Source organism: Python bivittatus, unplaced genomic scaffold, assembly GCF_059951505.1.
Source record: "Python bivittatus isolate LINGU-HERP-01145 unplaced genomic scaffold, Pbiv_v1 ctg000010_np1212, whole genome shotgun sequence".
NCBI lineage: Eukaryota > Metazoa > Chordata > Lepidosauria > Squamata > Pythonidae > Python > Python bivittatus.
In genome coordinates this window covers 4120715-4148590 of record NW_028277029.1, presented here as the reverse complement: position 1 = coordinate 4148590, position 27876 = coordinate 4120715, and the positions used below count along the sequence as shown (strand labels likewise).

Here is a 27876-nt window from a genome sequence, read left to right as displayed (position 1 = left end):
GAAGAGAAAACAGGAGTCATCTACAACACACAGTGTAAGGACTGCAACAAACACTATGTAGGACAGACAGGCAGAAGGCTAGCAGAGCGCATCCACGATCACCAACTAGCAGCCAGAAGACACGATGAAAACTCCTTCATCTCACAACACGTGGACAGACTCAACCATAGTTTCAGCTGGGAAACTGTCAGCATCTAAAGCCAAACTAAATCCAAAAATGCGAGGGAACTCCTGGAAGCTCGGGATTCAGACAAGGCAGCCATCAACAGGCACACAGAGATCAACAACATCTACGCACCATTCAAAAGAGACAACAGAAAGGAAAGCAAAAGACCAGAACATCTCCTCGCCAGCAATCATCGCCCAGATAAGCAGAGATTAACACCAGACATCCGAGCAGCAAACCGTGCCTTAATCAAGGAAGTACCAGAGGGAAAAGATAAGATAAAATAAAATAAAATACAACCAAACCCCCACCCCCACCGGCAGGGCAGGGCAGGGCAGGCCACAGTACCTAAGCAGAGAGCAGCCCCCGCCCCCCCCCCCCGCCTTCTAGCGCTGCAGATGCTGCCCAGCCGCGTAACGAGACGTCTGCAGGAGGGCAGCCCGGCTCAGGCTCCGCGGTTCAGCCCTGGGCGACACGAATTTGTCTGCCGGGGCTACGCGTTATTCCTCCCGGCGCTGCTGAACATTTTGACTTACTGCACTTTTTGGGGGGGGGGGCTTTTGGGCCAGGGCTGACTGCTGGCGAGTCCCCGCAGCTGCCTTGGCAGGGCTCTTCGGGAGGGGGCTGCCCTGTCTCCTTCTCCTCCTCCTCCTCCCCGGGGGTGAGCAGGGCTCCCCCAGCCGGCTTCGCGGGCAAGGCAGGGCTGGGGCACGGGCCCCCGGTTTCCTCCACCGGGGCCCCTCCGGCGCCCCCAAAGAGCCCGCGGTCCCGGCAGGGGGGATCGCGAGGCCGCCCCCTCCCTCGCTCTCTCGCTCGCTCCCCCTCCCCTCCCCTCCCCTCGCGCCGGCTGTCCCCGCGCGAGGCCCCGCCCCCGCCTGCCTGGCAGCGCCGCGCCGATTGGCCGGCGGGCCCGGCGCCACTCGCCGGGGGCGGGGCGTGGCGGGGCGAGGCGGGGCCGGGCGCGCGTCGGCTTCATTAGCGGCCGGTGTGGCGGCCGGCGCGGTCGTCCGGGGTGCGGCCGCTGCCTGCGCCGGCCGGGATGGTGGGGCTGCTGGAGGGCGAGGGCGGCTGGAGCGTGTCGTTCGCGGGATGCGGCTTCCTGGGCGTCTACCACATCGGCGTGGCCACTTGCCTGCAGGAGCGCGCCCCTCGCCTGCTCCGGGACGCCCGGCGCATCTACGGGGCCTCGGCGGGGGCGCTGGCCGGCGCCGTCCTCTTCGGAGGCGGCTCTCTGGGTGCGTCTGGGGAAGGGTCGCGGGGACGCGGGCATCCGGGCCCCGAGGCTCCCGCAGAGGCGGCCTGGGTAAACCTGGCCGGTTTGTGAGGGGAGCTTTGGCCGGTGAATTCGTGAGGAGGTCGCGGGATGGAGGAAGCGGAGGTGCGCTCGGGGGGTCTGCCCAGGGCTGCCCTGATCGCGGCTTGCCGTTTTGTCCCTGGAGAAGTTCGGGGACCCGCGTCGGGGCTCCCTCTGATCCCACGACAACAGCCCCGCGAGGTAGGCCGGGCTGAGCGGGCAGGACGCCGCCTCCTTTCTAGGGACGCGGATTAACTGCGTTGAAGCGGCCTGGTCTGATTAATTAAACACGGGTGTATTTATCCCCGATGGAGGGCTGGGTGAAAGCACCTCCTCTCCCACACGGGAGCTGAGTTGGGGGTCAGAAAGAGCGCAGTGGGGAGAGCGAGAGGGTAACTGGGGGTCTCCCCCCAGCAGCTCCCCGTGCCCACGCGTCGTGGTTGAGTGCCCCGTGGTCAATCGGCACAGGGTGTCGACGCGCCGTTGGCATCGGTAAATTGTGTTTTATAGCTTCGTTTCTGGCATCGTCCAGAAAAAGCTTGGAGAAAACCATCCAAAAACTCTTGTAACTTTTAAAACTTGGGTATGTCAGATTTTTCCCAGTTGGAAATGCAGTGAAGAAGAAGCTCGGAGACCTATTTGCTCACCCAGAAGTGTGGCTCGCTTGGTGGAAAGCTCCAAACGTTTCTGTTATTTTTACCCTTTTGCTTATCTTTTCCCCCATTCCGTCCAGCCCCAAATAACATGCTCTCTCCATTGTGAGAAAAGCTTCAAAAAAATATTTGCGGAGGCCTTGCTCATGTCTTCATGTCTTATATTTATACCCGTTGTTGAGAAACCTTCCTACAATTTATCCTTGATTTAGTGAGCTTCAGTTTAAAGGATGTTGGATTTAACAGGCAATCTTCTGGATCCAGGTTTTGTCAGAATTTTGGGCAATAATACATTGTATTTCAAACTCATTCTTACTTCGCTGCATGTAATTCCAAGTTTTTAGTCATACCGTAATGTGTAAGGTAGAAATCAGGTGATGGAAAAAGAAGTCCTAGAATGGAGGGTTTAAAACGTGGGTTGTCTGGAAAGGAGGACAAGTGCCATAGGAATGCCTGAGGGAATTGAAAAATGAGGAATGCTGGATGGCTTAAATCGTGCTAAGTTCAGAATGTCCATCTCGGGTCAAAAACAGCCGTTTTGAATGTTCTGGAAGGTTTCCGAGCTTGAAACACCTCAAAATGTTTGCATATCCCTACTTAGTTCTGTAAGTTTACAGCTGGACAGGTGTGGTATTAATATTTAAAGTTCTTAACTTTCTTCAGTTTGGGGCTGTGGTACAAAGAAAGCTAAATCTTGACTGAGAATGCTGTAGAAATTTGAAGCACCTTAATATTAGGTTTATATGCTGGTAGATGTTGCTGGTAGAAGCAGTCGCCCTCTTGCAAGCAGGTGACTCAGACCTATAGAATCCTGCAGGTTGCAGCTAATTTGGGAGCCGCATTTCAGTTTAACTGGATCCTTCCAAATTTTGAACATTCTTGGTACGCTTTGTACCTTTCCTTTCTTTAATTCAATTTTGAGCTTGCCTGACTGCTCAAAGACAGGGCAGCTTATAATGAAAAGGAAGCGATGTATAGATTTTTTAAAAAAAAAGCCGACTGGAGGGCCAACTCCAAATCACAGAAAACCCAAAAATCATAGGGACTTAGCAACCAAAAAGCCATGCTTTTGATACAGAACTTGTAACGGTGCTGAAGTGACCAAATTTTCTTCTGGTTCACCTGCAACCCTCTGAAGAGTCTGGGAGGCTCCTTCTGTTGCACATGTATAGGCAGAGGTGCCTACCACCACCTGTATGATTAATACCATGACTGAATGCCTGCGATTCCAGTTTTCTGACTTATACCCAGAGGCTTCTTAATCTCCTTAAGAAAAAGGGAAGTATGTATGCCCAGCAATCTTGCACATCAGTAGCACCATCCTTAAGATTAGCAGAAAGCTTAAATTAAATTGTTTTCAATTCTGTATATTTATTGAAATATAAAATAACTATGGAATTTAGTGAGCACTGTTTATCAGGAAGGGACTAGGAGAATAGGGTTCTCCATTGTTACAATAGCACCGCTGGGCCTTTATTTTTCACCAGCTGCTTAAAGACAAAGCAAGTTTCCCCAGCATGAGGTTTTCGTGTGAATGACAGAGATAATAGCTTTCAAGAAGAGAATTTTAGACTAACCAAGCAGCAGTATGGGTGACCTTATCAGCTGTTTTCCAGAAGTTTCATGGAGTATCTGTTTGGGCAGGATCATAGGTGAAGTCAGCTCTGAATGTGGATGCAGGAAGCGAGTGTTTGGCTGATTCAAAAAAGATAAGCAGGAGCCCCCCAGCAAATGCCAGGGTGGCAGGTGTGATAGGAAAGTTGGAAAAAATCGTGGAAAAAGGCGGGGATGAATCTTTCCTGCATTGTTGCCAAGAAAGCAACATGGATATATTTCCTTACTTATCATTTTGCTTGCTATATTTATGGCATAAACCTATTCTAGAAATATCAGAAACTTGCCCTTTTTATGAAGCAAGCTATATAGATGTCTCAGGCACTGTTTACATGTAGGGCTTTTTCTCTTGGCAGACTGAGGTATTTCAGCTTTCACTTCCAACCCCAACTATTATTTGAAATCTGTGTCATTTTACACAGAGCCAGTTTGGTGTAGTGGTAAGGGGCTGGCCTAGAAACCAGGAGACAGTGAGTTTTAGTTCTGCCTTAGGCGTAGAAGCTGGCTGGATAACATTGAGCCAGTTACTCTCTCAGCCCAACCCACCTCACAGGGTTGTTGTTAGAAGAGGAAGGGGTGTTATGTATGTTCACTGCCTTGAGTTGTTCATAAAAATAAGAAAGGATTAAAAAAAAATGGCCACTTAATTTGCTATCTCTAAAACCTCTCCTTTCTCAGGATATAGTTTAAAATACTGAGATCACACTGGGAAAATTACTGGTAAAGGAGAATTAGTAGGTTTATTTTATTTAATGTGAGTGTAGAAGTTAGGGGGAAAACACATTCCACCTATCTAAAATATCTGAAAAATTTGTAATCGAATTGATTTTCCCAGTATAATAAAAATACTGTTATAAATGATTCAGCTACGGAGGTGATTCTCAAAATTGTCAACCTTTAAGTGATTTTTTTTTGCTTTGCTTGACTTTATGCTTCTAAATTGCAGAAATTATGAGGAATATTTTAAGAGTTCAGATTAATAATAGACCAGGCTTATTGTCTTGAACTTCTTCTATGCAACTGCATGGTTTTCTGCTCTATATAAGAGGTGGTGAACTAGTTAGTAGTCAAAGTTGACATTAACTAAGGCAAAATCTGTGGGAGTTGTATTCCCACAGTAGGGATGGAGAGCTTGAAATGCATGACTTCACATGTACACGTATGTTTTCATACATGTGTGCATATAAGTATTCATGTACAAGGATAAGTGAAAGTTATTTTCTCCCATATTCTAAGTCTCAGACTAATCTAAATTGAGCAGTTGCTGAGACAAACTCATAACACAATAAACTTGAGGCTTACATCTGGATAATCTAGTTCTGGGTCCTCATCCGGTAATTGAAAAGAAAAAATGGTCAGAGATAATCTGAATGTCATTCAAGGAGAGAGAGGCCCCAAGTCTTGGTGGGTGTCTGGAGCCAAACACCGTTGCAGTTTTTGTTGATTCCCCAAGAGGTTTAGCATCTTAGTAAAGTGAGTGGATCTGTCATTTTGCATTTCGTCAGATTCTGTTCCTTCTGGAAGCATCTCCTCACTTCCAAGGGTCTCCAAAGCCCTGTGTCCAAATTGAGGGTGGCTTTCTTCCCCACTAGGTTTGTTGACATGGCAGGACCCTTGGACTCTTCTGCCATCCAAGAAGTGAGAGGATTTTTCTGCTCCATTTTGCTGTGCAGAGTACCTGAAGGAAGCATGTCTCGCTCTCTCACCTGGCAACATATTTTGGAGTACCCTCCTTAATTTAATTATCTTCTTGCTGGCCAGTTTTGGTTGGTTCCCCCTCTAGTAGCCTTTGCTGTCCTGGGGCACAATATTCGGAAGTGTTCCCTGGAGCAGGGAGTTGGAGGGTGTGAAGTGTTCATTCTGTGCGTATTTCTATCTCAGGACCCAAGCCAAGTGCAGAGAGCACTGCTACTGGAATTGTGTATTAAATGGCTGTGTTAATACAGTATATAATAAAAAAAAATGAAATGGATTAGTTGAGGCTACCAAGAAGGAAATGTCACAAGTTGCATAAGCTACTTCTGTGGGTGTATTTTAAAGAGCATTTGAGCATTACTCAAACATTTTCCTTGTTTAAGTAAATATTTGTATTCTCGTGAAATATTTTTGTTATGGCCAGCAAATTAAGTTCATGAGGAATTAATAATACGTAATAATCTCTGTATATACTTTTGTCTACTGCTTTAGTGTTGTTTCCTCACTTTGCCCACACTGTCATAAACCTAAAGTTGAAAATAAAAATGAATTATACAATTCATATTCAATTTAATTATGCAATTCAGTTATATAATTCAATTATACCCAACCGGAAGATTAGGAGCTCAAAACAAGTTCCAAACGTTAAAATACCTGAAGGTTATGTCACAGGAAAATACATATAAGGAGTAATAGACTGAACCTTTCAACAGCTTCCTTATACTCTTGTTTTAATAGAATCCAGGTGCTAAATGATTTCATATTTTAGAAATAATCAGTCCAGGTATTTGTTTAAATAAAAAAGCATTTTTGATTTCCAATACACTTGAACGGCTTTGATTTGGTTTAGAAATTAACTATAGAGCTACAAACTTTTATTCGGGTTAATATTAGTATTTGCAAATTAAATCCAATTTAATTTTTTAAAAATCCAAGGGGATTACAAAGGAAGTACAAAGTACAAAGGAAGTCTCGTGTGTGCTGAAAGCCATCTATTTCCCTCACAGAGAAAGTCTGGTGGGTCCTTCCAATGCAAGTGGACATTGTGTTGTGGAGAATTGGGGCAGAGTTTCCCCATATCAACCATTAACTGACAGATTTGATTTGTCAGTGACAGCTTCTCTCCCCTGTTAGAAATTGCCCAGCTCAGCAAGTTTGTGATACAATATTTGCCAAGTACAGTAGCTGTTTCAAGCACTGCACACATAAAATAAACAAGAGTTAGTAGGTTTAGGGGCCAGTATTTTCTTTGGCTTCGGGATGGTCTGCAAACGCAGTTTTACTGGCCTCCACTGACAAAGATGCCTGACTCTGGCCATTGATCAGGTTGGGATTCCTCTGGAGTTGAAGGCTCCTTTCTTAAAAGAACTGTAGACCACAGAGTCCACTTCTCATTTCATAGTCACATATTTGTGATTGGACCTTAACAGCTGGGAGAAGGAGTAACCAAGTAACTGTTGTCCCAGAAATATGATTTCCTTCCCTTCATGTTTCAAAAGAGAGGACAATTTCAAGAGAAACTAAGATGCAAAAATGAACAAGGCGGGGAGGAGGTGATAAAAACATCACGAATCCTAAATGAATAAGACACTGGAATGCTTCAATTACTATGCTCTGGAAACATACGGAATTGGAGCAAGAGTGTTAGAATGCAGACCTGAACTTTTGGAAATGCAGGATTCTGACGGAAGAATCTATACTTGTTAATTGAAAGCGGTTAAAACATGGCTTTTAGGACTGTCTCCAAAATACAGCTTATGATGAAGTTTTTTGGTGTCAAAAAACTTAAGTGGGGTTGCACCTATCCATAGTTGGGTGAAAGACCACCAACAAATTCAAGGGCTGTAGAAGCCAACTGAGAAATAAAAATAATTTTGAAAAATCTAGAAGAAGTTACAGGGTCCATATGATGGCTGAGAAAAGTACATCCGTGAAGTTCCCAAGATTGAACTAGAGTTGAAGGAGTTCTACTTGGCTTCATTACTGCACTTCTTTAAAAGATGAAGTAAAATGAGACACGGGAGCCAGTTTGGTGAAGTGGTTAAAACATCAGGCTAGAAACAGGGAGACAGTGAGTTCTAGTCCTGCCTTGGACATGAAGCCAGCTGGATGACTTTGGGCCGGTCCCTCCCTCTCAGCCCTGGGAAAAAGAGGGCCCGCAGAAACATGCCAAGAAAATTGCAAGGACTTGACCAGGCAGTTGCCAGGAGCCAAGTGTGATTCAGAGAGACATACGCCCAAAGAGTCATAAATAACTCTGATTTAGTTTGAGTCTGCAAATCATTTGTTAAAATGTCAAACTTTTTTCTTTCTCCCTCTGAGCCCCCCTCCCACAACCGCCCCCCAGATAAGTACATATGAATGCACCCTCTAAGTAATCCTTGATTCGTTGATATGTAAGCAATTGTAAGAAATGGGAGATTGTTCTTAGGCTGTTTTGTGGGCTGCCCCTTTCATCTTTGATTAAGCCATCTCTTTACAGGTCAAACTCCCTTTGGAAAGTTGACTTTAACTTCCTCTGTGGAAGTGAAACAGAGGACAAAAGTTGTGACTGGAATGGAGCATCCCTAATAAATGGTGAATGCTCTTTCGCGATTGGGTCAGGAAAATAAGCTGAGCCTTGGCTGATAAAGAGGGCAATTTCATTATCTCCCTCCGCCTGAGCGGGTTACTACAGGGCATTCACTTACCTGATTCCTGGACAGATTTTGCAGAGTTAACAAATGCCTAATGACAAAGTCTAATCTACTAAAAAGCTGGGGAAGGTATTTGGTTAAGCAAGTCTTTGGTAAGAGTATGTCTTTCATTATACCTAATTTGGAAAGGAAACTCTGCTGTTACACTTTTATTCAGGTTCAGCTTTGGCAAAAAACCAAATCTCTGAATACAAAGGGTCTGTAGCAGATTCTCCGTTTTCTTTGATAACCCCTCTGATTAATGGCTATTCATTAGTAGAGTTGTCATACCTTAATTATCTGTAGCCAAACCATATTCCTGAGAGCTGTTGCTGCTTGAAGAATTAACCCCTGGTGCCTTTCAACTGTGTTTTTGTTAATTGTGTTCTTAGTACTGTGTTTCAATTTCATTTAAAATATGTGGATTGAGCCTGATGTTTCAGACTAGCAAAGGGAAGAATTCGCCAGTAAATTGGTAACATCTAGATATTTCACCTAATGCTGGTAAAAGTTACAGCAATTCATTGTATTTTTTAAAACAAATATTGTAGTCGTGGAGGGGATTGTAAATTAATCCTGAGTTTCAAATGTGCTTTGCGATTCAAGAGTTGGGTGCCCCAGTTTGAGGGAGAGAGTGAATGGGTACACATCTTTTTGGTTAGGTACTAAAACCAGCCAGATTTTGTAGCTCCTGTCAATAAATTAACCACCCTTGTTTTCAGAAGTAGCATAATTGTCCAGCTTATTAATATGAGCAATGCTTGAGTGTTATTTAACACATAGAGATAAACCCAGTTTGCCTATCATTCAACAGAGACAATTAAAAAAAAACCTAGGAAAGAAACAAACAGCCTAAAATACATCCCCTCCAGCAGCCACCACTCAGAGAAGCAGGAAATAGCTCTTGATAAAACAGGGAAGAAATCACACCCCAACCAAGACTGGCAGATGAACAACCACCCAACTTCACTCTCCCTAACACTGATGATATTATCTAGCCTGGTGACAGACTGTATCCAAGGTCACAGAATCCAAAGAACCCAGCGGCTTTGATCAATATGTATTTCTTTCAAAAACTAAAATAAGTACAGGTCTAACAGATTATCTGTTCATGCCAAGCTAGCCTAGGTTCCCTCATGTACAGATTGTTTCTCCTTAGTTGAATGCAAAGTGTGTCCTGTCCCACTTTGGGGCCAGGCATTAGCTGAGACAGAACTGAAGATGCCAAGTTTGCCATGATGTGCTGAACTGCCCTTGGTAGGTTGCTTCCGTGTAGATACTACAGACTCCCCCCAGAACTTTGGCATGGCTGGTGCTGCACTTGAGCTATCTCTGGCAGATCAGGGGAAATATTTACTAGTAAAATCCTGATTTATCTTGATATCCCTGTACCACATACAAACATCTTAAGTTATCTGAATGCCGGTTAGGGAGATGGCATTCTTCTCAACCAAGCTGAGCTCCCAATCCTTTTGTTGAGCTCAGGACAGCGCTAGGATCCTAGAGAGATTCATCTTGGAGCCGCAGAGAGAAAAGTTAGAGAACAACAATCAGGTGGGCAACCAGAACACAGAAAGTGTTGCAATTACGCATTTGCATTCAGTTGAGACAAGCCACTTTTCTCTTGCGGACGTGAACAAGGTAATTATGAACAAGGTCATTATAGAAGCCAGTATAGGTTTGTTAAGAACAGGTCATGCCAAACAGATCTTATTGCCTTCTTTGATAAAGTGACTAAATTAGTGGACCAAGGAAATGTTGTGGATATAGTATACTTAGATTTTAGTAAGGCATTTGATAAAGTATAGCACAGCCTACTTCTTGGCAAGATAGAACAATGTGGGATAGACAGCACCACTACCAGATGGATTTGCAGTTGGCTGACCAACTGCACTCAGCACATGGTCCTTAATGGAACTACATCTGCGTGGAGGGAAGTATGCAGTGGGGTACCTCAAGGTTCTGTCTTGGGCCCAGTCTCTTCAACAGCTTCATAAATGACCTAGATGAAGGGATTGAAGGGACACTCATCAGATTTCTGGATGACACAAAGCTGGGGGGAATTGCTAACACTTCAGAAGATAGATTCAGAAGGATCTTGACAGACTTGAGCATTGGCCCCTATCTAACAAGATGCAGTTCAGTGGAGAGAAAAGTAAGATCCTGCACTTAGGCAAGAAAAACCCGATGCACAGATACAGGATATGCAGTACCTGGCTCAACAGTAGTGCCTATGAGAGGGATCTAGGTGTCCTGGTGGAACACCGCTTAAGTATGAGCCAGCAGTGTGCTGCAGCTGCCAGAAAAGCCAACACAGTCCTGGGGTGCATCAACAGAAGGATAGCATCAAGCTCAAGGGAAGTGATGGTACCACTCTACGCTGCACTGGTGAGGCCACATTTGGAATACGGTGCCCAGTTCTGATCACCAGAGTACAAAAAAAAGATGCTGAGGCCCAAGAAAGAGCACAGAGAAGAGCAACAAAGATGATAAGGGCCTGGAGACTAAATCTTATGAAGAATGGCTAAAGGAACTAGGTACGTTTAGCTTAATGAAGAGAAGATGGAGGGGAGACACGATAGCCGACTTCCAATCCTTGAAGGGCTGTTGCAAGGAAGAGGGCGTCGATTTACTCTCCATAGCACCGGAGGGTAGGACAAGAAGCAGTGGGCGGAAGCTCGTCAGAGGGAGATCCAACCTGGAAATAAGGAGGGGTTCCTGACAGTGAGAACGATTCAGCAGTGGAAGAGCTGGCCTCCCAGAGTGGTGGGCGCTCCATCGCTGGAGGTCTTCAAGAAAAGATTGGAGGACTGTTTGTCCAAGATGCTATGAGGACTCCTGCCTTGGGTGGGGTTGGACTAGAAGACCTCCAAGGTCCCTTCCAACCCTGGGATTCTGTGTTTTAGTTGGATAGAGAGGCTGCAGCTCACTCAGCAGACAAGTAACTTCTGAAATAATCCAGATAGGCTTTTCTCGCTGCATTTTTCATATGCACATGATCTTAGACATATGAAAGGGGAAACATCCTAATTTGGATTGTATTAATAACACCAGGTTGTGTGTGTTTGAAGGCTTTGGTGTGTTTGAAGGCATGTTTTGCTTCTTGTTTTTAAACGCTTAAAAAAATGAAATAATGAAGGGGAAAATAAGGGATATTTCAGTTTGACATCTCGTCTCATGATACTTTATGCATCTTTCAGCGCAAGCATGTGCAGACGTTATGAGTCTCGCCAAGGCGGCAAGAAAACGAAACCTTGGTCCTCTTCACCCTTCCTTCAATGTGATGAAAATAATAAGAGGTGGCCTCTGCAGAAATCTCCCGGAAAACTGCTATCAGTTGTTATCGGAGAAACTTTCCATTTCACTGACGAGAGTCTCTGATGGTGAAAATGTGTTGATATCCGATTTTAATTCTAAAGAAGAAGTTGTGCAGGTATGTCTTATAGTGTCGCTAACATTCTTTTTGACCGTTTTTGTATTTATAAATGCTATTTAAAGGTCAGTGCAGAACGCTGGGGGAGATGGGTGGCATCCAAATTGATTTGCTATAAATATTTTCACATTTGTTGTTTAAGAAAATGTGTTTTTGTTTCTTTAGAGCAAGTGCTTGCTGGAGAATGGCATCTAGAATGATTTTGCTTTTCCTGGTTCTGGCACAAAAGTCCCAGTTAGGAAAAAAAAGAAAAACATCTGGATGATGTGATTTTTGAGACATGCCCCAGTGAAAGTCTATATAGAGAAAGAGGGGGACATGTAGCTCTCCCTACTGCTTTTGAAATCATTTGGGGAAGATGTACTCCAGATACCCAAGTGGAGAACACAGAAGAAGTTTTCAGTGTGATGGCAGTACAGTATTTTATAGATCGAAATCTGGGAGGCTTTTCTTCCCTCCATGTCTTCCTAAGAGTTTAAAGCAGTGTTTCTCAACCTTGGCCACTTGAAGCCGCGTGGACTTCAACTCCCAGAATTCCCCAGCCAGCTATGCTGGCTGGGGAATTCTGGGAGTTGAAGTTCAAGTGGCCAAGGTTGAGAAACGCTGCTTTAAAGTGATGCAATCCATGAATCCTTGGCCCCGATAGACTCCTGGGGGCTGCTGCTTCATCTGGTAAATGGGTTTGCTCTTATACACTGCATAGGAAGCAAGGGCCAGCCTTGGGCCTTGTTCATCAAAGAAGGTTGCCTCATGTTTAAGCTACTCCCAATGGAGATTTTGTTTAGTTTGATGCCATTGTGATTTATTTAATACTTGTATGTAGCAGCAGACAAGCGTTTCCCTAAAGCAGTGTTATCCAGGCCAGCTGTTATCACTCTTCTCTGCTTGCAGAAAAGAGGCTGTACTTCAGAATATATTCAGTTTGCAGCTGGGCATTGATGAATTGCGCTCGGTTGCCAAGCATTCTCCAGAGACCGAATGTGTGTACTAAAATGCTGCAGAATCATTTGTGGTGTGCCAGTGTCCAAGGCATGCTACTTTTCTTTCTTTTTCCATGTTGCCCCTTTTCATGCCATGGACTACAGTTCTTCTCTGGGAGCCTTTTTGATGCTACATGGCAGTGGAGGGTGGGTCCCCCAAGTAATGTGAGTAGCCCCAGGGTTGCATGCAGATCTCTCTCATTCACACAACTCTCTGAGATCCATACCACATCGCTCCCTTCCTCTTCCTCCTCCCCCGGATTGTGCTTTCATGCTTTCTGGACTAACTTTAAGAACCTCAGACTGGAAAAGGTCACTTACTCCTATCTTATTCCACTGACAGTGGGCCTAGGTATGTGTATTCATTTGCTTTTTGTTAAAAATCTGTTGATGATCAGTAAGGGAAAATTATGGTGAGATAAACTGCCTTCATAAAAGCTACAAGAATGGGAGCCCGTTTTTGGCAAAAGTTGTTTCAGAAACACGGGGCTCACCAAAAGGGTCTTCTCCCTAGAAGGCAGCAGTCTGATAATTGGAAAGGGTTCTCTAAAGGAATTTCATTTGTGACCTGCATTGTTACAAGGCGCTTTTTTCCTGCAATTAGAAATAATTACAGCTAATCTTCATTTTATCTTCTATAGGCCTTGCTTTGTAGTTCATTTGTACCTATATATTGTGGCCTCATCCCACCTTCATTTAGAGGGGTGGTAAGTATTGTTTCTTGGTTATAAATTAGCATGGGATATTACTGAGATAAACTGAGACTGGCTGTATTTTTATATGCTCGCGGTCTCTTTCTTAGAGTTAAAACTGTGGTAACTTAGAGATTAACATATTTCTTTTTGTATAAGCATTGGTAGATCAAGTCAAATTCATCAGGTGGGTGAAGGAAAATCTTGTGGAGGAAAAAATTGCTCTTATATGCAGTTGTGGGAAGAAGTGCGAAAGAAAACTTACCAACAAGAGAGCTCTGCAAAAAAATATTCGGCTTTTTAAAATCTATATAAGGATTTGAATTCCATAATCGTTTGATTTAAAATCGTAGATTTTGTTATATGATCAGCAAAGGTATAAGACTGCTTTTTAAAGTGTCTGTCGTTTCCTTAGGATTTTTAGAGGGAGTTTGGAGAATTCCTGTTCTTTAAAAAAACCACAGCAATGTTCATCCTACTTTAAAATGTACATCAAAATGTTGGGAAACCACGCTGCTGATCTTCATCAGTTGTGGTCTGGGTGGGCTAAAATATTTGACATTATGGTCCTGAGCCCCCTTTGGACCTTGCGTTCTCCATTCTTCTTTTCCCTACCTAAGGCTGGTATGATGTCGTATCTACAGTGTAGGACATGAGATGGTACGCAGATACTTTGATATGTGAGTTTAGCGTGCTATGGATTAGTCTGCATTCACTGCATCGATTCTGGTGTTAAAGGCTAGATGTGTGCAGAGATTTGCAGGGCACAAACACAGTTGTTGTTTGGAAAGGGGGCTGTTGAGAACTGTCCTGCGCAGCAGAAAAGGACCCTGCCTCAAAAATGTGATGTTAATGATTAATCCTCGTACCTTGAAGCCTTCCCTTGGGCAGTGTGTTTCAGGACCAGGTTTGGAAGCGGAGGCATCATCTTAAAGAGTATCTGCATATTGGCTATAAAGAAACTGGGTCTATGTTGATCATTATTTTTTTGATTCTTGCCTTTCTGAGTTAGTAACAAGAAAGGTAAATTGATCTGAGGCCTAAAAGTACACTCTTGAGCTAGATCTGTTTGTGTGTGACAGCTTTATTTTTATGTTATTTTACTTCAGCGTATTTCAATGTGGTTTGATGTTACAAATATTTTTTGTGGGGGGGGGGGAAACGCTGCTGTTCCAGATTTTTTTAATGTATCCACTTAGATAGGTTTTCTTAGTTCAGTCGGTTGGAGCATTATCTGAAAGGATTTAGTAAAATGAAAAATACAAAATACGCTGCTAGATTTTCTGAAGATTCTTTCATTTCTCTGCTATCACTGAGTAAAAACTCTATATTGGTTCCAGTTCCCATTCTTATTACAAAAACACCATGATTTATTTTTTGTGAAATGGGCAGCTAAATAAATAAATAAATAAATAAATAAATAAATAGTGGCTTTAATGTAAATAATTCCGTAGTCACAACCAACCATTAAAAGACAAACATTTTACTGCTGTGCAGCGTGGAAGATGGATGAAGTAGAGGGCTATGGGCATAAACTTTGGACAGCAACAGCTGAAATTAAATTCTTGAATCATATCACTGAAACTGGTCCTGATAAATGGTAAATGAAAACTTGACAGGGGAACAGCAGTCTTATTTAAATTCCAGATAGAACGAGAAAAGTTTTTTCTAGTGATACATCTCCAGCAATTCCTGTAAGTTCTGCAGTTCATCCCCCCCCCCCCACCTTTTAATCTTCTCCTGTCATCCAGAAAATATGCTTGGTTTTAAACATTTTTTTCCCTCAATTCTGGTAGCTTTCCCGATTTACAGGAATTCTATGTACCCACTTCTGATCATTTATTTCTAGCATTTAGTAAGTGATTTCTAACATTTTAAGCTCATTCATCTTGCATGAAATAAATGAGTTTTTGCTTAAGCAAAGAAGACATTTCATGTTTCTCTCTCCTTTTCCTCTCTTCCTTAAAGCGCTACGTGGATGGTGGCTTAAGTGACAACTTACCTCAGTATAACTTGAAGAATACCATAACAGTTTCTCCTTTCTCTGGGGAATGTGACATTTGTCCCAAGGGCAGCTCCGTAAACTTCCACGAAATGAATCTAACCAACACCAGCATTCAGTTTAGCTTAGGGAACTTGTATCGTTTAATTCAAGCACTTTTTCCTCCAGAGCCCCAGGTATGGTATGCTCAACCTTGTCCGTTATCTGACCCTTCTTTCTATTAATATTGATAGTTATTTGTATAACTTCCAGAAAATGGTATAAATATTTCCCAAATGAACAAAACCAAACCGAGAATCTCATGGGACTTTAGCTTTCCCTAATCCATGACTCTAACCGTTGGCCAAGCTGGCTGGCACAGAGGCGATTTGCAGGGTAGAAAACTTCTCTAGTTTTCTATATTAGGAACGGTGCTGATGCTGTTAAGTTTCATAGAAGAGCAACTTGAGCAACTCTATAATGTACTTTCCAGTACATTATAGAATCTTTTCAGGCTGATACAATGGTTATTGAAAAGAGCCAGTTTGGTGTCGTGGTGAAGGCCCCAGGCTAGAAACCAGGAGACCGGGAGTTCTAGTCCTGCCTTAGCCATGAAGCCAGCTGGGTGACCTTGGGCCAGTCCCCCTCTCTCAGCCCGAGGAAGGAGGCAATGGCAAACCGCTTCTGAAGTCTGCAGGGACTAGTCCAGGAAGTTGCCAGGAGACAACACTGATTCAAAGGCACCAAAAAGAAAAAGGTGATTGAACCATTGTGTCATGTTTGGAAGTTCATAGCTGGTTTATGATTTTGAGTTAATTATATCTGTGGTTTAGCAAATAGATAATTGGTTTTGCACAGAGTTGGTTTCTGTCTAGCTCCCTTGTGCCTAACTGAAAAAAAAAATCTGATGTGTAACATAAGCTGTTCAATATAGCCTTTAAATTTAAAAATGATATTATAAAGGTGGGGCACATGCATACATGTACCTACAAATTTCTGCCTGTGTTGGCATAAAAGATGTACTGTATGTACACACGGATAGTCTGATTAATTCATCTGCTGATGTAACCCTGTGAGAAGCTGGCAACAGCAGCCTTCCTGGGGTGAATTACTGTATACAGTGGGGCAAAAAAGTATTTAGTCGGCCACCAATTGTGCAAGTTCTCCCACTTAAAAAGATGAGAGAGGCCTGTAATTTTCATCATAGGCATACCTCAACTATGAGAGACAAAATGGGGGAAAAAATCCAGAAAATCAAAAATTCTTTAAAAATCAGACAATGTGATTTTCTGGATTTTTTCCCCCATTTTGTCTCTCATAGTTGAGGTATACCTATGATGAAAATTACAGGCCTCTCCCATCTTTTTAAGTGGGAGAACTTGCACAATTGGTGGCTGACTAAATACTTTTTTGCCCCACTGTATCTCCTCTTGCTCTTGGCACAAACGCTGAATGGAACGTCACTGTGAGACTGAACACACCCTCTTCTCCTTCCAGCGACTGCCAAAAAAAGAAAGAAAGGAAAAAAAGAACCTCCTGGCCAAGTTCTGGGGGGATGGATCTCTGAAATTGCTCCTGCTATGGCAGGCTCCCTCTCAGGAAGCCAAGAAGTGTCCCAGAAACTTTGGGGGCTGGTCATGCCCATGGAACCAGAAAACACGGAGTTAGTAATCTGTGTCCTTGGTGTGGTGACATCACTCTGTGTGAGTTGCCATTTTGAGGTCGTCATGGATGCCTCTCTTCCATAATCACCGGCAGGGCTAAAACTGAACGGTGAAAAAAGTTTAGTCAATTGGATCCACTAAATTAGCGTCTCTCAACCGTAGCAACTTTGATGTGTGGACTTCAACTCCCAGAATTCCCCAGCCAGCCATGCTTCCTGGGGAATTCTGGGAGTTGACGTCCACACATCTTCAAGTTGCTAAGACTGAGAAATATTGCACTAAGGGACCAGATGTGGAGATATTTGATGCCAGATTGGATGCACCAAAGGTGAATATATGTGAAATAATATTCTAGGATGTTGAAATTGGCTAGTTGGCTTTCTGTTTTTATGAGATGGTGGGAGAAGCAGTTTCTTAGGTCTGTCTTTTTAACCTTCCCAGTTGCACGGGCTTCACATTTCTGTTACTGGATTCTGAAACTCTACAATACTTAAGCGCCCCATGGTTCAGCTGTATCCCTGGTTATTCCCTGGGAGAACCATGGGAGCGATCTTGGAGAAACCACCTCCCTATAGTTAATTGCGTGCAGCTTGTGTGTTGCTGTGTTTCTTTCCATATTCTTCAACACCCTGTTCTGGGATGGGCAAAAGAAGAGCCAGTTAATATAGTGCCTGGGAACAACTTAAGGAGATTAGGAATAGCTAATAGGAATATAGCCGTCCCTGAAGGATGCATTCTGGCTGTAAGCGGAAGGTAATTAGTTCCAAACTATTTGCCCTACTTGCCCCAAAGCCATACATTAACATTTTCTGTGTAAGTATAAGTGGCACGAAGTATCTAAAGTGTTCTTTCCACAAGTTTTAAAACTTGCTTAACTAGTTTTCTGTGAATGTTCTTTTCAGGCGCTAGCTGAGCTCTGTGAACAAGGATATTCAGATACTCTTAGATTTTTGAAAGAAAATGGTAGGTCACTGTTTTCAAACATATTTGCATAATGTGGCGGAAAGGGGTGGGCAAAATGGATTATGCTCAGACTGCTTTTCGGTGGTGTGGGCATGAACTGAAACATGTGTTTCTGATGTTTTCTTCCGGGTATGGGTCAAAAGCATTTTGTTTCTTCTGCTGTGACTGGGAATTGTCTTGTCTCTTGCAGTTTGGGGTGTTATCTTTAGATTCTCATGTCTGGAGAGTCCTGTCCCTCCTGCTGTTGGCTTAGGTTGGAGGGGGGGTGATCTGTGGGGAGGCGACTTAAGGAGGAGGAAACTGCTGTGAGACTGGAGACGGCATTATTTATTGGACCTTTTGGGCTGTTTTTAGCACCCCAGCAAGTGGCAAGAAATAGACATAGTCCCCGTGTCCATCTCTCACCTGCCCTATTCTTAATCTCTGTGGTTAAGAGATTGAAATTCTGTCTGTCTGTCTGTCTTGGGCTTCCCTCTCTTCAAGGTGTAGTTTAGGTAGAAGTGAGCTTTCCTATCTTACATATTTCTTAATAAATCTGATTTTTACTTCAGATGTAATGAATGTTTGTTGGCTAAGCCCATACTGGGCCTGGTCCTAGGAGTCGACAAAGACTTGATAGCACACAATCGTTAAAAGAAATCTTTTTGGCATTCTGCTTACGTTCAGGAGTGCATCCTCTGACAAGGGTTCCTGCTGAATTTAAATCTCCAAGAAAGAGGATATTGGACTCCAGGCTGGAGTGATGCTTCTGCTGGAGGGCTGAGGTGGGGCCAGGAGGCGACTGCCTGGTTGCCCACAGCCCCGATCCCATTTCCTTTTAGCTCATTTATTTATTTATTTTTAATGTTCCAGTTCGGTTCAGGGTGGGGGTGACCTTTTAGATTACCTCCCTTTTAACATTTTTCCCCTCCAGGAAAAAAAACCCTCTTTTCCTCAGTAAGGCCCGCCTGCTTCTTTGGGGAATCAATTCTTCTAATCAGGGCTGGGCGTGTAGCGCGTTGAGCAGTGCCCTTCTGGTTGAGTTTTAAAAGGGGGCTGACTTTGGAGGCTTCCCTCTGGCCCCTGAATCCCCTGTTGTAGGAGCAGCTGTGTCCGTTCTCCAGCTGTGTGCCCCCCCACACCCCAGGGCAGTTAGAAGGCTGGCCAAGGGGGGCAGAGGAGGGTCGCCATCAGGAAGCTGGACTCAAGTACTGTGCCCGCTGCTCCCGAGGCAGAAATGGTGCCGCCAGCTGGTGGGGGCAAAGCCAAGCTGGGAAGGGGAGGAGCTCTTCCCTGGCACCAGCGGAGGAGTGGTGCTGCTGACCCTTCTGGCAGCCGTTTGGAGGGGCACGCTGCAGGTCCCAGGGCATGTCGGCTTTGGGCTTGGAGGCCCGTCCTGCACATCTGAAGCGCTGAAGGCGCAGGTCAGTGGAGAGGAGGACCCCGGGGGTCTTCGGCCTTGGGGAGGGCCTCTCCTCCTCTCCCCGGCCATCTTGTGGGCAGAGCAAGAGGCGCGGGCACTGGTTGCAGCAGCCATCAGGCGGCCCAGGAGGAGCTGCGCTCCAGGGACAGGAGGGGCTCGTTCCAAAAGCCCCCTAACCAGTGAGAGCTCTTAATGCAGGCTTAGTTACAATCAAGCTGGCGAGGGTTCTTCTGAACATATTTCTGGCATTGACTGTTTACTGTTGGAACTAGCTTTGTGATTTTCTTCCCGAGATACTTTCATCGTGTGAATATTGGGACTTTAAGCACCCCAGATCTTACCCAGAGAAATATAGGAACATCTGTAAATAAATTTACCTCAGTATAAACCAGTGTGCTTCTGCAGTATTGTTTATATTAAGTTTAACAAGCAGCATCAACGCTAATGGCTTGGTCCAGGGTAAAATCCAAGCATTGACGTGGCCAGCTTGAACTGCATTGGGTGATTTTGCACAATCCGGTTTTACTCACTCATGCAAAGAAGAGTCTTCCTTGGATTCTGGTTCAGAACGCAGTGCCAAGCATAATTTGCCCAGTTGGACACTTCATTAAACTCTTTTGGTTAAGTCAAGAAAGGAAGGAGGGAACTGAAATTCTTAAGGTGAAGAACAGAGTTTGTGAACTCAGCCTGATCATGATAAGCAAATGATGGGGTAGCTGTTTCATCTCCATGTTTGGGCTGGGGCACAAGGATGCCTTTCCTGGGATGCTATAAGGAGTTAACAGAGGAGGGAACAACTCCAGGCACGCTATAAAAATAAATGTAAAGGTTTGCTCATTCACTGCTGTTTGCTAGCAGGAATGTCTCGGTTTTAAAAATTGGAAGACGATGGTGCAGGTTACACACCCAACTGCAAATAGACATGACATTTTTAATCCAAGATTTGAAAGTTAAGACTAGGATATCTGTTTTTTTTTTTTTTTTTTAATAACTGCATTTTACCCGGCTTGCTTTGCATAGTGTCACTCATAGCAGAAGCTTTTGTTTTTTAACCTGTTTGTTAAGGTTTGCTGCAGGAATCCGTTTCCACTGACTTAGCCTTAACAAAGCAGGATCATCAGGGATGTGCACAGATCTCAGGCTACGCTGATAAAAAAAATGCAGCAAATGAAGACAAAAAAGAGATGCGAGAAGAAGAAATATTTATTGATCAGCTAAAATTAACTTCTTGGCCATTGGATAGGACTATCTTTGAGAAGCTGCCTCCTAGACTACAAAAAGGTAAAATTCTGAATTAACTGTCTGTTTTAATTGCAAAAATTTATGTTTAGTACTTTCCAGCACCAGTAAGCAGAGGCCGGACAGAATTTGGTGCTTGTTTGATTTCTTTTTGCAACTTGTATTGAGGCATTTTAATTACTATCTAAACAAGACCAGAGAGATTTGGCAATTACTTTTAGCTGGTCAAACGATAAGCATGCCAGTCAGGAAACTACTTTGAAGGCTGTATGAATTAATTTACCTGAAACGTTTTGTCTCAGAATTTAGGTATGCTCATCTTTGGCTTTGGGTGAATGCAGTTCATGTTGCACTGATGACATTTGGTTGCTCATTGTCCCTGAAAAGGGGTGCATAACCAAACAAATAAACTAGGAATAAACTAGGTTAACCACCCCCCTAATGTTGTTTGTCATATGTTTGTCATCTAGATTTTATGGAAAGACAAGTTGATTTTGGCTTGAAATGTTGGATGACTTAGCTGTGCTATGAGCAAGCAATCATAGAAGGCAATGTTTATCAAGCTTCTGATAGTCAAAATAGGCTTCCTTTTCCGAATTAAAACTGGAGGTCTGTTTTTGTACCTCAAAGAGTTTTATTTTTTATTTTTTCAGTGTGAATCTATCCTAATTAGAAGGAGGGAAGCCTAAGATCAGGCAAGCCTAAGTAGTCTATAGTCCAATGTCTTGGTTTAATTCGCAATGCTAGAATGATCCAGAGTCTCATGACTCAGGGAATTAGTAGTTATTGGTTCCCAGTATAAGGTGACTAAAAATGAACTGGAAGTTGTATAAGCAAAATATAGTTTGATGGTTGCCTGATTAGAATACTAGAAGGTCCTACTCAAGTCGTTTCTGAGGTAAAAAGGTTTTTTATGACCTAGCCATAATTCTTCTTGCTTGATCTAGACATGAATTAATTCAATTAAGATGAATTCTGATTTAAATTTTACAGCATTACAAGAGGCTTGTAAAGAAAAAAGTGGACTCTATGCTCAACTTTCAAAATTTCTTCCCGTGCGGTTAATGTCCTACATGATGTTACCATACACTTTGCCAGTTGAATCCGCCTACTTTGTGGCCTTAAGGTGGGTGTGCATGATCTGCTTCCCAAGCGTTCAAAGCTTTTCATAAAACTTCACATCCGTGTTATTCTTCCAAAAACTCCTCAGGAAAAGACTTATTCGTTCTGAAGTCGCTTTTCTTAGAAACGTCCAAATACCTTGCAGGCTAGACCTGCAGATATGTATCTACTTGCTAGATTTTTATCCCCCCTTTATTTTGTGTAAGTCAATCTGTGTACGTAATGCTCTGTCCTCCTGTTTTTGTCAGGGTGGGATGGATGATAAACCTGGTTTCATGTTTAAGAGAAGACTAGAAATCATAGTCTTCATGTTTCTAGTCCAGCATCTTAACCACTATACCAAAATGGCTCTCCGTATTGCTGAGCTGGAGGAAAATTGCTCATTGTGTGTGGTGTAAGGCTGTGTATATATCTACTTAGGAATAAGCCCATTGAATTCACAGGACTTAGGTTAGGAAAACTGATCGTCATCTTGGGAATTCATGGCTGATATTAGATTGACCTGTTTGGTTTGCATCATACTCCCTTAACTCCTGTTTATACTTATAAAATGTATTGTGTTGATACAGCTTATACTGAACAGGAGAATCATAGGTTTGTTTATTTTCCTGAGGTTTTTGTGTGTATTCAGCTTCATAAACGAGTGTGTTAAGTGTGTGTGTGTTTAAAAACATCAAAACCTACGTTTTAATCACAGCATTAGTATCTACTGTATCTTGGTTCATTTCTAACTGAAAAGCCTTGCACCCGGCTTCATATGAAAATCTTGTCCTTTTATTATTATGAACTTTTAAACAGAATTAAAAAAAAACAACAGAACAAATATTCTTTTCCCCTATAAAACCTCAGCTGATATCAGGAAGGGTGGTAGTGGGTGAATTTTCTTTTTTTTTTTAAAAAAAAAAAACAGGTTTGGTTTTGAAGCATCAGCTTCTTTCTCATCGTTGCAGATTAGTCCAGTGGTTTCCTGACATCCCTGAGGATGTGCGATGGCTGCAGGGGCAGCTTTACCAAGTTATGGGTGCGGTCTGTTGCAGAGCAAGAAAGGGGCTCCTGAAGGCCCCTAGGTATGTCTTGCCCCATTTTTGGCCTGGCACAGAGAGAATATTTCCCAGAACATAATAGGGTTTGACAATCTTGGGAAATGCTATAAATCTTTGTCCTCTCTAGCAAGGGGTCTGCAGAGGGTGGGGGGGGGTCAGAAGAAATCAAGATGGTGGCTGCAAGGGTGTGATCGAAGCCCCACCACTTTATTGTGTGCACAAGGCACACATCCAGAGTTAAATCACAGGGGAAGTTTAACCTCACTTGCATGCAGAGATCTGACCATCCAAAGAGCTATTGGCATCTTTAAAATTGCTTGCGCTTAATTGACTTCATGCATAATTCAGTCTCAGGAAGCTTTGAATCCAAATTTGAAGGGATACTGGAGGAAGGCAATCTTGAAAGCTGGATTGCTCCTCCCACTCCCCCAAAGGGGAGGGCCAAAAGTTTTGGTAGCTTGAAAAAAGCAAGCAGGATCTGGGGAATTCCACTCACTTTCTCCTACCTCTTCTCCTTGACTGATAGCTAGCTGGAATGTTAGGAGAGCTTTATAGTTAACGTGTTGCATGAAAAGCAGACTTTCTGTGCTTGCATTTTTTTCCTGTTCCTAACAATTTCAACAGTAATGTGGTAGTTAGTAACTGAAGAGGTTATAAAGTACTGTCTGCAAGAGGTTTGTTTGCTAACTATTAAAAATAAGGGAAACGTTTTGAATTTCTGGAAAATTTCCCCACTGCATGCCTATTACATTTCAATTTTAGCCCAGCACTAATGGAAGGCCAAAAAAAAAAAAAAATGGCTATTCCAAAAAAGAATAATCTTGGTCCTTCCCAAAATTCCTTGTTCTCCTTCCTCAGGTGGCAAAACTTGGATGGCTTTAAAAAATCAGACTTAAGGAAAATTTAAACCTGCACAAGTTATTTACAGTGAAAAGTTAGTTTCTTTTTTTCCTGTGTTCCCATTCTCTCCCTGTAGAAAAGGGTATCAACTCATAAAGATATAACTTGTATAAAAGACAGAGAAGCAGTGAACATGTTTCAAGGCTTACAGTGCAACAGTGGCTTAGCTCAAGAGCGGTTTCTCAAGCGTGCTGCTTCACGGAGGCAGCTGTGCTCCTGCCACCAGCCTGGATGTTCCAGCCACAGGCTTTTCAGGGGGGCAGCCGTGGGGCCTGCTGGTGATTTTGGTGTGAGGCAGGAGCAAGTAGAGTTCTGCTTAACTCTATTACAGCCATTAACCATTAACCATTACAGCTGTACAGTTCAGAGGTTTGTTTTAGCTGGGTTTTAATTATTTTTTTCAATGCAGAAAATAGCACCTAGCGAACCTTGGCTGATCTTGGAATCAAAGCAGCATTGGGCCTGGTTAAGTCCTGGAATGGGAGACCCACCCATTAATCTTAGGACAGTACAGGTAGTCCTCGACTTACGACCACAATTGGGACTGGAATTTCCATCTCTAAGCGATGCAGTCATAAAGCGAGATGTCACGTAACCGCATCTCCTAGTGACCGCAATCCTGGCAGTCCTGGTTGCCATCATTAACCGAGTATACACCCCATTCCAAGCATTCCAGGCTTGGTCCCTCCCAGCTCCAAACCTCCCCGCCCTGCCCAGGAGCTTTTTGCAAAGGGGCCTTTTGGTGCACTGCGGCTCTGGGGCTACTTTTGGTTTTTTTTTTTTGCAGTGCGAAGGAAAAGCCCAGCCCAGCAGCCAGGCTGGGCAGGCCTTGTCAGCAGCAGGAGCAAGAAGACAGCGAAGGGCAGCTGGGGAGGCGGAGTGCAGGGTGGTAGGGGGTCCAAAGGGCATAGATGGAGAGATAGGCAAGTGGGGGAGCTGAAGTGCCCTGACGGTCATAAGCGCTGGTTGGCTGCCAAGTGCCTGAATTTTGATCACATGACCGCGGGGCGCTGCAGTGGCCATAACTTTGGGGAGCGGTTGTAAGTCACTTTTCAGCATGTTCGTAGCTTTGAATGGTCGCTGAACAAATGGTTGTAAGTCAAGGACTACCTGTAGGCTAGACTGTGAGTCAAGTCAGTGCTTGAGAAGGAGGCAGTGACACACCGTTTCCCACTGGACCCAAGAGAACCACGTGGGTAGGTGCTTGGAGTCACCCAGAATGGAGCTCAACTCAACGATGACTTTATTGTATATAAGTATGTGTAAGCTGCCTAGAGGAAGCGTGCAGGATGTTTTTAAAATGATGGGCAGGGATCAATATATACAAAGTTGCCATTGAATCCAAACCAGAATTGTTGACATATTCCTTGAGGGGTTGTCTACTTAAAGACGGATGCAGTGCCAAGAAATAAATTTAAAAATAGGTATTGGGTTATCAAGACTTGGTTGGACGAAGAGGGGTGGGGAAGGCTGCACCCCGCCTTTCACGGAAAAGTTGCTAATGACGGTTTGTTGTGTTGCAGCAAAGTCAGTGAAACGTTGCTTAGAAAATGCCAGACGGCCCCAGGGGAGGCCTGCCCTCATCCTCCCTACAGGCCTCCTAAAGCCTCCTACTCTTTCCCCGGTCTTGAAGGATGGCTCTGGGATCCCCCCTGCCGCGAAGACTTGGCGAAGGAGGAAGGCGCAGTTGGCAGCTCTGAAACCCGTGGTTCCGTTGCTTCCTTTTTCACGGACTCTGGAACATCTGGAGCGTCTGTGGACTTTGACTCGTCCTCCGAGAAGAGTTTTCACTCTGCCTCTGAAGACTAGCTTGGGAGCGATGGCCTTAGGCAGCGAAATCTCCATCTTCGAGACATCTTTGTGTTCTTCTGGCACTTTTCCAAACAATCTTTAGGACAGCGCTTCTCCACCTTGGCCACTTGAAGGTGGACGGACTTCAACTCCCAGAATTCCCCAGCCAGCAAGGCTGGCTGGGGAATTCTGGGAGTTGAAGTCTGTCCATTTTCAAGTGGCCAAGGTGGAGAAACGCTGCTCTGGGATGACTGAGTTTTCAACTCAGTTGCTACTGAGGCGTCTTTTCTGACTTCCGGGCATCTAGGCTTCTTGTCCAGTTTCTCTGTAACGGACAAAGGGTTGGAAAAGCCTAAGTGCCGCAGAGCATTTTTGTACCCAAACAAAATTTTCAGCAGGAAGGCAAACGATCCTCTGTTGATGGTTTTATACTGGGACAAGCATTTGTAGGAAAATGGTGACTTTTTAAAAACATAATTTTTACTGTAATGTCTTTTGCAACTCTTGTGTGTCTTTTTTAACAGTTTTCTCAGCACTTGTCTGGAATTACATGCTTTCTACTTAGAGACGTGGAGCATATAGGAACTTTGGGGAGTTCCTTGTTTTTGTTCCTTGTCTGATATCCGGCAGAGAAATCTTATCCAAAATGAGCAAAATACCCTGCCTACAGCAGGTAGGCAGGTTGGGAGCAGAAAGGAACGATGTTTGGTACCCTTATTTTTTAAATGGGGAAAAATATATTGCATTAAAATATATTGTTTATGTTGTTATTATAGGGCATATTTTGGATGTCCCATTTCTCCTCTTTTTATTGGACTTTTCCTGAAGTTAAACTCCAGGAGAACCAGTTGGGGTGGAATGAATCACTTACTTCTTTTTTTCATTTGAAACTCCTTTCTGACTGCTGTAAGGAAACCGGAGGATCTCATAGTCCTCGGGGTGCTCTCCTAAGACTCATAAGAATAGATACACTTTTACTGCTAGAAGGGCTTCCATCTTCTATCTTATTTTTTTTCTGAAGTTCGCTGAAGATACCACCCTTAAACTGGAAGCCCTCCAAAGGTGTAGACTTCAATTCCCAGAATTCCCAGGCAGCATCACGCCTGCTGAGAATTCTGGGAGTTGAAACCCACCCATCGATGGATGTCCTAGAGTGCTGTGTCTAAACCACTATTTTCTTTTCCTTGGGTAATGTAGACTTTACAGCTAGACATTCTTAAGGCTAAATGTAATCCAAATGAATAAGATGAAACATAAAAAATAATTCATGGAAGGAAGAGAGATGCAGATTTTTTTTTTCCTGTGGCATCACTAGTGAACCTGAGAACAGGTATCATCAAGAAATATATTGTCCAGTTTCCTTAGCAGGAGGAAATAATAGAGATGTGTAACGTAATTTGGAATTTGTGGAACTTAGAAGTTTTCCACTTGCTCTTCCCTGTCACTTGATTTATCTTCTTTTAAATTTAAATTTTAAATAAAATTCATGCAACGTTTAGTCCAGGGTTTATGAACATGCATGTAATAAATTGCCAATTTATTATAACTTAATTTACAATACTAGTAGGAACTGATAATAATATGAAACCATAAGCCATTTTTCAAATGGATTCAATAATTTCTGTGGAATACAGTGCTTGACGCTTTGTGTCCCAGTATTTGCTGCTTAAAGTCATGGGATTCTTGCACAGGGCACAAACATTGTGTTTTTGGAAATCAGACTTTTGCTACCAGTAGCCTAGCACCTCTGCACTCTGACACTGCAATGGGTGAAAGTATCTGTAATGGCGATCCCTTTTTAGAATTGTATGAAATTATTTTCTTGTTAGGGATTACAAACTTTCCAGTCAGAGGGGATTTGGTCAGAGGCTTTATTACAAATAAAGTGGAGAATAACATCTCCATAGCAGTGCAACTAGCTGCTCTTATTTATTTCAAATTAATTGTTAACTTTTTACCAGGTTCTGTTTTGATCAAGCATCTAGTCCTTAAGAGTTTTTCCTTTTGGCATTCTGAAGACAATGCTGAGTGGAGCGGAAGGGGATCAAAATGTAGTTAAAACAGTTTCTCAGAATGTTGAATGTTTAATAGCATGGACACGGACTTATTTATATTCTTTTGGTGCTATTTTCAGCCAGTGCTGAAGTACTGTTGTGTGACAGCCGATCATACTCGTTTTCCTAAGCCTTCACTGTATTTCCAAAATGAACCATTTGTAATCTTTTCTGCAATCAGCAATGTTTTTAAAGAAGCAGAATAAAGAGAGATTGCGTTCGGTGTTCAGTGTGTTTTGTTCATTATCACAAGCCAGACACTTAATTGCTTGGTAGAACCACTTTGTAATGTGATCTATGAATGTATTGTATTTCCATACCATTTTAATACCGTTCGCAGTGCTGCAAGAGGACATTTCACTCATCACACAGAGCAATAAACGTTGTGCTTTCTGTGAGTATTTTTTGCGAAGGGTAAAGTTTTGGTTTCTATAATTCCTCTAAAGACTTCCCTTCTTTTCACAGTTATTTAACAAAGTTAATAAAAACTCAAATGCCTGGAGAACTTAAAACCC

At 43.3% G+C, this 27876-nt stretch overlaps 1 protein-coding gene across 1 annotated transcript; it reads left to right on the top strand.

Annotated features, from left to right (window-relative positions):
- Window positions 1-1138: 1138 nt before the first annotated feature.
- Window positions 1139-27590, top strand: LOC103063073 (patatin-like phospholipase domain-containing protein 2). Its single transcript, XM_088150967.1, has 9 exons — window positions 1139-1401; window positions 11298-11530; window positions 13152-13217; window positions 15171-15380; window positions 17750-17810; window positions 20278-20493; window positions 21445-21577; window positions 22524-22640; window positions 25040-27590. Exons 1-9 carry the CDS (start codon window positions 1206-1208, stop codon window positions 25323-25325), a joined length of 1518 nt encoding a protein of 505 aa, XP_088007093.1. The 5' UTR covers window positions 1139-1205; the 3' UTR covers window positions 25326-27590.
- The last annotated feature ends 286 nt before the right edge of the window (window positions 27591-27876 follow it).